Source organism: Gavia stellata, chromosome Z (genome assembly GCF_030936135.1).
Source record: "Gavia stellata isolate bGavSte3 chromosome Z, bGavSte3.hap2, whole genome shotgun sequence".
Lineage (NCBI taxonomy): Eukaryota > Metazoa > Chordata > Aves > Gaviiformes > Gaviidae > Gavia > Gavia stellata.
In genome coordinates this window covers 20,212,379-20,222,779 of record NC_082637.1, presented here as the reverse complement: position 1 = coordinate 20,222,779, position 10,401 = coordinate 20,212,379, and the positions used below count along the sequence as shown (strand labels likewise).

Below are 10,401 nucleotides of genomic sequence, written 5' to 3'. Positions count from 1 at the left end.
AGATAAATAATTGCATAATAATTCTATTATTATGCATAATTATGTAATCAACTCTTTAATAAGCCAGATGGACATAGTCAAAGAAGCGTGCTGTTTGGACCAAACACAACAGTTAGTTCATTCATTCCTTAAGGGTACTAGTTTAATTCTGGGTGTCAGCAAACCTGGCAGCTGTCATGTTCTTATGAATTTTATTCAGTGCTCACAAGGACCAAACCTCTTGGACTTTAACAGAATTTTGCCTGTGTGAGACTTGTATACTGTCAACAGCTAAGTAAGGATGTCAGCATTGGTCTTCAGATGCTATTCAGATGCAACTCAATAGTGCTACTCAAAACGTGTTCTATCCACAGACATCTTTGGGGCTTTGCTTTCATTATTAGGAACGAAGAGAGGCAGGGGGCAAGGATTCACTCTTGCATTTGTATATTAAAAGCCCCGTGAGCTCAGAAACTCGTTTGGATTTCTTTTTACTTCTGCTGGAAATTTATTTAGAATATTTCCTGTAGCTAGGGAAGAATGGGAAATGAGGGGAGTAGAGCAGTGTCAGCTGATGAAAAATTAAGCTGTGATCAAGTGCATGAAAAGAGATAGGCAAAGTTAATAGGGGCACAAGTATCTCTGGAAATGAATGTGAAACTGTCATGTCTTTAGTTCTCATAATTTTTAAAACCTCATCTTCTGCTGTTCATAAATCACATGGTTGCTAACTTTAGATCTGGAAGGTTTAGACCACTCATCTTTTTTACCTAATAAGATGTTAATTTACAATAAATCTGCTACTAAACTGCTGGTTTCTGATGTCATCTCGTGTGGTCTTCAAAACAGTTTAGCAGGTGGGAACGTTGATGATCAATTGAGAAATGACTACCAAGAAGCTTATGTGTAAGAATGGGGAATAACTTATACTGTGCCTGTATTCTCATATGAGCATGTTTGTTGTAGCAGATATTATCAAACATTTAGAATCTGATTTAAATAGTCAAATAGTATTTTAAATAATTTAAAAGTTTTTTTAAATGTTAAAAACTTTTTTTCTCTTTTGAATGGGAAAAAAGCAATGGAATTAGTCTCTTTACTCATATATTTTTTGATGCTCCCAGAAATTCTCTCTCTTTCCTTTGATGGTACCTAAATGCTATTGGTTTGCCAAATACAGGAAGAGATGTATAACACAGGATTGGGGGCTGTGGTGGGGAAGGAGCTGGTCAATATTGAAGCTAGGCATATTTTGTTGGATGCCTAACTGTCAAAATAAGAAAATACATTTCTTTCAGACTGAGAAGTGCTCATTTCTTAATTACTTATGCTTGTTCATTATTGAGTGGTCAAGCTGTATTGCCCCAGAAGTATTTTAACATACTATCTAAAAGTGGGAGAAGTCACAGATTTCAGTAGAAAACTAACCAACATCTTGTATATGTGACCTGTAGCTCTATTCTGTGACCATGTCCAAGAAGGCATTTAAGCATTCATTTAAATTCCAAACTGTGACTAATCTGGAGTGAAAGGAAACATATACTGGAGTGCCTTTTTCTGGATGTCCTTCTTTTCTAGATAGGCTCCGTTACTGTCAGTTTCTTTCACATGGCAAATATCTATCTTTCTGTAACAGGGATTTGAGGACCTGAGTAGGCAGCATGATTCTGCTTCGCTAATCTTTCGCAGGTAATGTTGCTGAATACTTGCAGATATAGAGTGTTCAGTTGCTGAAAGTAGATCATTGTTCTTGAATAGCTGTCTCATTCTGCCAGTGCAGAGGTCTTAACATACAAAGTCTTGGGCAAAATATGAAATCCTGACTTCCCCCCTGTAGAATATGGGATATTTTTAGCTCATTGCCTGTTATATGCCTGGTATATTGTTCAGGCCCAGACTGAGACAGACGTCAGAACCCATTTCTAAGAGGTCAGCTTGTTCTGCATCTGAGGTCTGTATGCACTAAAGGCTGAGTCTCCAGAGGTGGCACAGAGTATTAAGTAAAATTTAAGTTGCCTGAACTCAGGCCTTCATCCCCACAGTCCTGTCCAAGGTGGAGCACTGTACAACATATGGAATCAAAAACTTCAGGACAAAAATAATTTTTACAAGAGGGAAAACTTCATTGCCCATACAGGGCATGTTTCTTTCCAGGTATACCAATATGACAAAGTGATTGTCTGCAATGCAATGAAATGGGCTGCAGGGGCACAGCCTGCCTCACCATGGTCTTCACCACTGGCTGCAGGGGAACCTCTGCTCCAGCACCTGGAGCACCTCCTCCCCCTCCTTCTTCACTGACTTTGGTGTCTGCAGAGCTGTTTCTCTCACATACTCTCACTGCTCTCTTCTCCGGCTGCTGTTGTGCAGTTGTTTTTCCCCTTCTTAAATATGTTATCACAGAGGCTTTACCACCATCGCTGATGGGCTCGGCCTTGGCCAGCAGCAGGTCTGTCTTGGAGCCAGCTGACATCGGTTCTATTGGACATAGAGGAAGCTTCTAGCAGCTTCTCACAGAAGCCACCGCTGTAGCTCCCCCACTACCCAAACCTTGCCACACAAACCCAATACACACTTGCATAAAAAAATAAGTTTTTAAAGTATTTTGGGGTAGATCCTAAATTTCAAGCTAGAGGAGGAAGGCTGCACATTTTTTCTTGCACATTTCTTCATGCATCGTAAACTTCTCCTTGGTCAGAACCTCTCCTTCCTGGTCTCTAAGGTTCTGCAACCCTTGGGTCAGAACTACTGTCTGAAAAATGGAGAAATACTGAATGGTAGGCTTTGAGCAGTATTTTCCACTGACAAGGATGCTGCCTGTGACTTCCAGGGAGGAGGAAGGAGCAGACAAAAGAGGAAGCAGTAAGATGGAAAAATGCTATAGCAGGATGAAAGAAAGTGAAAAAAAATAGCTAAGAGGAAAGAAATGAAGTAAGACTAAAGTATGGGAAGAGTGAAATAGCCTTATGTGATCAATTGTCTTGAAGATCAGCTACAGATTTTTCACTAGATTGATAAGGATATTTTTGTTTTCTGAAGGTTTTTAGAATCAGTTCTTTCCTAAGCAAGGGTTTAGTAGTTTGCAAGAATAGAAGAAGTCTGGACTTGTTTTAATTATTTCCTGTGTGTTTAAAGACAGAATCAAAGTCACCACTTTGGGTGTCAGTACCAGTTAGTGGGGCAAATTCTCTCAGTTTCACTGATGCAGTTTTACTTGGCTGGGAATCCTTCTCTCTGCTCCTGCTTTGCTTCTGTGTTTCTGTGTGCCTCTGTGTCTGTGTTTGTGTGCTTGTTTGTGTGTTCAGCCCAAGAGTCAGAACAAACGTTTTAGGAATAAGAATAGGGAACGTGAAAAGTTCTGTCTGTGTAATGTTTGTAATGGACAGAAAACATAAAAGATGTTCAGCATCAAAACTTCCAGTAAAGATCCCTGTGGTTTAGGTCTTCTCCTTCCTTCACCCTTCATTATTCCTCTATGACAAAACTACCATTTCTTCTCAACAAGATCAGGTGAAGGCAGTTGTGTAAAAAAGTTTCAGTTTATTTTCTCATGTTGCATTTATAAGTGATGTTTAATTGCTCATGATGAACTGACCAATCTTTTTTTAATTAAAATAAATACAAGATTTCTCCAGCCTTTGAATGTCCTCTGCTTTCTCTTAGCTAATGCCTACTTCCAAGTAAAAAAAAACCCAAAGCAACACAAAATAAAACCAAGCCCTTTTTGAGGTGTTCATGGCATTGAAAGTGCCCAAGACTGTTAATACAGAGAAAGGCAGAAGCATTTTTCACAATAGGTCTGTTTGCTGTTTGGCAAGTGGTTGTAGAAGCACTTAAAAATTTCACTGCATATCTGAAACAGCAGTAGTGGCATCATAAAACAAAGATTGGTTTTATGTTATAAACAGCGCTTTATCATGTTGATACTCCAGCTGAGACATGTTCTGTCATTTCTCTGGAGGATGGGTTTTCAGCTGATTTTTTAACATAATGTTACTGATCTTGGTGCATTCTGCAAACATACTGCACATCCAAAACATGTACACAGACTATCTGTGCTGCAACAGACAGAGCTTTCCACAGAAATTCACAGCTGCAAGCAGTAGATTTTTATTGCCATTTCTTTATTAAATGCAAAGTACATAAAGGAATGAAATCTAGAGGTTTCAAATACAAGACAGCTAGGAAATGCACACTTATTATGTCCCACAATGCAGTTGCTGAAACTTAATCTTCTGAAGCTTAGCAGTCCCGTACACCTGTGAAATCAGGAGCTCTGCTGTGGAGAAACTACCAAGTTTTTCAGGTGTCTAGAATTGTTCCTAGCATCTCACTAATTTTCAGGGTTATTTGCAGAAGTCCAGTGTATACTCAGCATGCAGGGAGGACACAAACAGCTGGATTAGATTCTTGGTCAGGAATACTCATCCATGTAGAGCTCAGTCTGAATGTGCAACGCAAGAATGTTGGAAGCCTGAATCACAACTACCTGTTGAATGACTCCATGGCTGACAGTGTAAGCTACAAATGCTGTTGTAGCAGAGCACTATATTCTGGCCCTGTTAAGATTACATCTGACCTGAAAACACACATATGTATTTTCATCTATAACGACATCAGGCTGCTAAAATTCCATGTGGGAATACCTCTTTTACCAGTATAATGAAGCTATTTTTAAAAGCGTATTTCAAAACTAGATATGGTTACACAAGTACAAAGTAGGAAATCACTTGGTCAAAACCCAACCTGTTAGGCTCCTCCTATGGTTTTCCTTATCCACTGCAGGTATCTCTTTGTGAGTCGAGTGTAGACACCAGGGCCATCAACAGTACCACACTTGTTTGGCTTCCCAAAAGCAGTGATGCCTCTCATCACATTATTGCATCTTAAAGGTCCGCCAGAATCCCCCTGGAAAAAGGGAAAAAAATTGTCATTCAAATTTACAGAAGCTAAAGAATGCTTCCTTTAAATAAAATTTGCACCAGTTGCATGGAGGAAATACAAATGTAGACAGTGCTACTGTGGATTCCTTTTTTTTTCTTCCTTGGAAGGTAAGATTTTCACTAGCAAAAAAGAAAAAAAAGACTTCAATCTAATCTTTCAAGTGTAAGTAATGGAGAATGAATCTAGCTCAGTGCTAAGGAATAGTTAGTCTTTTTGAATATGAAAAGAGAAGCTAGAAACTTTCTTCTTGAAAAGCAGAAAGTCTCTAGAAATTTCAATCTTTTTTGTAACTTCGCTAATTCAATATTTAAATCTTTTAAAATGTGGTAGTTCTTATACAGTTGTTCATTTGACTTGGGGCGCAGTCAAAATCTTTTTATTAGCAAGACCTGTTTCAAAGCCCTCAGACATCAGAGAAGTTGTTCCACTGAGGTTGAGCTGCTTGAGAATGGGCTCATAAGATATTTTGTGGAGATTTTCCTATTAAAATAATTTTATTAAAGAAGATAATAGCTATCTGCCATGACTGGATAAAACCACAATATCCAAAGTCTGTGAAGGTGAATTTATCAATCAGAAGTTTTGATTTTAACGCTTAGAAGAACAAGCCTTGGTAAATTCACTCATTTTTAATAAAATTCTTCATTGAACTGAAGAGAGGCAGAAATTATAAATGTGTAAAAGTTAGTACTTTGTATTTTATTTTTAATATAACCTATGTGCATATAGACAGTAAATATACTTACAGAACATGAGTCCTTTCCTCCATTCTTAGCCCCTGCACATATCATGTTGTCTGTTATAACAGGGTTGTTTTTATAATGATTCTTGTCATTGCAGATTTGCCTACTGAAGACCGTGATATTGACCTCCCTCAGGGTATCAGAATGCTGTCTCACATGATTTTTAGTTTGTCCCCATCCTGCTACTGTGCAAGTTGTTCCTGGTTTGGGATCATCATCTGAGGTAGGCAGGGGAATGAGCTGCACAGCTTTATCAAGTCTTGCTCTTTTGTCAAGCTGTAGAGGATATGGAAAATAGTTACGATGTGGCAGAGTCTAACAGAGGTCCTTGCATGTTAACTGTTTCATCTTTTCCGTTATGGTAATGGGGGATTACTGCAACCCCTTTTTGAGATTCCTCTGTTCTTTGTGACAGGATTTATGTAATCAATGTAAGAATAAGGAAAATGTGTATTCTTTGTCTCATGAAAATCCATTTAGCTTCTGATGAAATATTAGCTCTAAACAATACCCTAATTTACCTCTCTGGCTCTCAGACCATTGGGAGGACAAAATAACAGTAATCACTGAAGCTGGCAAAATTGAGAATCAGAGAAGTCAGAAATTTTTAGTTAGAGCTGTTTTTCAGACAGAACATTAGGGTTTTTAACTGAATTGTTTCTATGTGTGAAATAAGCTTCTTTCTGTGAACAATCTTTATTCTTTCACTGAAAAGCCAGAAATTGAAATATCTTGGTCAAGTTCCAGAATTTTTCTACTTCTAGCATTGGCATGCATTACAGGAATTGCTGATTGCCTTAGTTCCCAGTGCATCTCCAGTTCCCCAGTCTGCTGGATTAGCAGACCAGACTATATCACCCCAGAAGAAAAGTCACCAGAAACTCCCTTGGCTCATCTCCCTCACAAGAAGGAAGAAACTGGTACAATGTAGGAGAAGCATATTCCATAGGTGACGTGTAAGTCTATACCTGCAGCAGCATAATGTCGTTTTCCTTAGAATTGGAACAATACCATGGGTAGCGAATTTGTTTTGCAATCTGAAAAAACTGTTTTTCGCTTTCTTCTGCTTTCTGTGAATGAGCTCCAAGAATAACTTTGCCTTCTTCCCTGAGAAGAGAGACAACATGGTTAGTGGGATTCACTTCCTGTAACTCCATAATTCTTTGCTGTTAAATGTGGTGCTACAGTCTCTTTTCTCATGCCTTAAAAGCAACAGTAATTTAGAAAAATATAAAAAATTGCCCTGTTTTTACAAGTAGTTAAAAAAAATTGACTTAGTGAATCAAAATTCATGCTATCCTATTTTCAGCTTGCAGGAGCATAGACAGCGTTCAGATACTTGACTCTGAACTCCCTTTGGGAACTGAATGAGGGGTGGTTGCATCAGCTTTGCTGTTGGTAGTGGTCTCAGCAACTGTGCTCTCTGCAGTTTGTGCTGAAAATTGAGGAGAACAGCTCACAGCACTGTTAGTTCAGAGATCATCACGACTGGACTGAATTGTACCATTGCATTGCTCTAACACCATTTCAACACCATTTTCTGAGTCCATGTGAGACATTGCTCATTCCCTTTCTCTAACTTGTTCTGCAACTTCATATACTTACTAGATACTGAAGTGGTGACAGAGTTGTTCCTGCTGGGGTTCTCTGGTACAGAAACCAGGAACCTAGCAATCCTTGGTCAAGCAGTCCAAGCAGGCCTTTATATCAGACCATGGGTATAGCTGTTTGTGGGAGAACAATGTACCTTACAGATGAATGGGAGAATATTCTTTAAGCAGATGTGTAGGCTTGCATCTTACTGCAGCAAACACAACCCTGAGCAGGTGATTGCTCCTTTGCTTCAGCTATTAAGAGTAGTATGACTGTTGACTGAGCATCATTAGGTTAATTATTGTATTTTCTCTTAAATGCAATCTCATTTGGAAACACTCTTTACCTTATGTTCATACAACAGCTTTTGGGCTCTATGGTCTCATTGTAGTAGGTCCCATATATCTCCCTGTTTGGACGGGGACAGGAGAGATCGATACATTTCTCTCATGTCTGCAGAGTCTAGTGATTTACTGGTCCTGGGCAGGCCGTTGACAGAGTCTGTGTGAGGTCTGGCTCAGCGGCAGCTCCAGTCCTCCCAACAAAGGCAAGGGGTGAGACGTGTCATTTAAACCTCACATCTTGCCTAGCTGAGTGACTCCGCGAGGCCAAGTAGCCATTTGGATCTTGAGTCAGACAGGAAGAAGAAAGGTTGGCTGACAAGCCAACATATCCAGTAGAGCAGAGATCTCTCAGAGTCTCCTGTCACCCATCTATCTGGAGGATTTTTGCTCCTGTATAACTGCATGCTGTCTCTTTCTGTGGTGGACTGCATATCTGCCATAAAATGGCAAGCATTTATTTCTGTTTTCTGAGCAGCTGTTTAGACTGGTCAGTCCTCTGGCCTTGTGCACTGATTAGCTGACAAAACAGGGATAAACCTTTCCCCCAAATTCAGTACTTCAGTGCTGCTATTCTGTGCTTGCATACACCTAGAAGCTTGTAAAATACCTCTTCAGAAACAGTGAAAATCAGTATACCTTGTTATTTTATTTTTTACTTACTGAAGCACATTTGTCAATACAAATTATAAAGCACAGTAATCAGAACATGATCATGGTCATGCCAAATGCACAAAACCACCAGGGATATTAACTTTCTTTCTTGAACAGAGACACCAGATACTCACTAAGGACAATCTCTGAATCACAGTAAGAACTTACACGTCACAGTGGGCAGCTGTTAACACCCAGTTTTCCTTGATCAAAGCTCCTCCACAAATAAATTTTCTATTTGCTCCATAGATTAGGGCCATAAATGGTCTCGAGTGTGGTGCTACTTCATTTCCTCCAATGATATCCACACACAAACCTAAAAATAAAAATAAGCCACAATACACACAGTTGGGCTAACAAATACTGTAAGAAACTCAAAGTCTCTTAGAAAAAATAGTTAATGTAATTACAAAGTATACAGACACACAAGTATGTACATATGTCACAATGCTCATCTTCAGGGTAGACTTTTAAAATTGCTTGGTGGTACTACTTCTGTGTGCTTCAGTGGAACCAAAATTAAATCAGTGGGGTGAGCTTTGACAAGAAAAACACCAAAGTATTCTTGCTTTTGCACAGATTTCTTTCCTTGAAGTTCGCTGCTATGGTTAATTTCTTAGCTTTCATTGTGAGTAACAACCTCACATCTGCCACCTGATAAATTATGACTTATGTGGACACCTGGAAACTGGGCTATATATAGTGTAAGTCACATTACAAGAACCTGTTTTTCAGAAAAACAGAAAATCAAGAGATTAATGTATGTGTATACCTCCAGAGAAAAAGGTCAGATAATCGTTATGTTAACTCCTCAGAACTCCTCCAAGTAGCCTGTCCTCTGTGCAGCTTTAATTAATACTACCCATTCAGAAACTATTTTTTTTGTACGAAAGATCAAACACATGCAGACAGTGGAAAAGAGCTAATAATAAGAGCTCAAATAATAATTGTGACTGCTTCCTTTACATTAATACATGTTGGCTTAATTGGAACTGTACGTCAGCATTTACCTTCAAAAGGATTGAATTGGGCACTTACCTCCATGAATTACCAGCAGAATGACAGCAGCAGAGGTGGACAAAGTGAGGAAAGCTCCCATTATTTCGATCTGGTGTTCCCCCCTATTCACTGTTTAATATATGTATCTCTAAACGAAAAGGATGTGGGTTTTGTTCTTCCTCTTAAGGATATTTGACATTTGTAACCGTGGTAAAGGCAAAAAACCTCCCCAACAATGTAGCTTACAGCAGAGGTGTTAGTGAGAAATTGCATCATCTGCTGTGGTGTGAAGACAGGATCTGCCCCCCCTTCATGTTCTTTCCGCAGCATTTGCAAACAGCTAATATATGAGTACTGGGGTGAAACTGTGCGAGCCACTACACGTCCAGCTACACAGTGGGACTCAGCCCACATAAATTTAGGCTTGATTCAGTTGCCCGCATGAAGACATATAATTTCATTCTAGACACCTCAGGTGGCCTCGAGGTCAGAGATAAATCCCAGCCCAGTCCCCGTTAGAGAGTTATCTATGCTGTTCAGGAGCCCCTCAGGGCCAAGGAATCTAATGTTTGCTCCTTTCTGTATCTGATCCTACCTCATTAGCTTTGCACTGGATGAGCATGCATATAGCACTGAGTGTGGTTTAGTGGTCTAGAGCTAAGGGTATAATGCCAAAGTATCTTAAGGTGTCTTAGGTCTGCCTCCTGGTGCAGAAGGCATGGGTAGATGCTATGTCATATTTGCCAGCCCTGTGCCCATGTCTGGGAAACCCAGGGTATCTCAAATGTCACTAAATGCCTAGTTTTAGGCAACTGAATTGAGTCCTGAAAACTGAATAAATCTTATTAGAGCCTTTTAAGGGCACAGTTCCTCACTTCCAAATATATACCCAAATAGTAGAAATAACTTCCATCAATATTAAATAATTGGGAATATCAAATATTCTATTAACTAACTAGGTACATTCAGTGAAATGTCACTACCACACAGCCTGGAAGGTTTCTTGAAGACTTGAGCCCCATTAGAGTCAGCCTCCAGAAAGCTTCTGTGTTCTGGATCTGTCACATCTTTGAGCTCAGCTGGCCCAGCCTGATGTGAGTTTTACCTGTAGAAGACCTTGGACAGACAGCTGGTTCAAATTTGCTGTT

At 39.5% G+C, this 10,401-nt stretch overlaps 1 protein-coding gene across 1 annotated transcript; it reads right to left on the bottom strand.

Annotated features, from left to right (window-relative positions):
- Positions 1–4,728: 4,728 nt before the first annotated feature.
- Positions 4,729–9,377, bottom strand: LOC104258207 (granzyme A). The gene is made up of 5 exons (XM_009813206.2): positions 9,293–9,377; positions 8,423–8,570; positions 6,635–6,773; positions 5,670–5,942; positions 4,729–4,887 (listed from the first exon to the last, which is right to left on the bottom strand). Exons 1-5 carry the CDS (start codon positions 9,351–9,353, stop codon positions 4,729–4,731), a joined length of 780 nt encoding a protein of 259 aa, XP_009811508.1. The 5' UTR covers positions 9,354–9,377.
- Between the last annotated feature and the right edge of the window lie 1,024 nt (positions 9,378–10,401).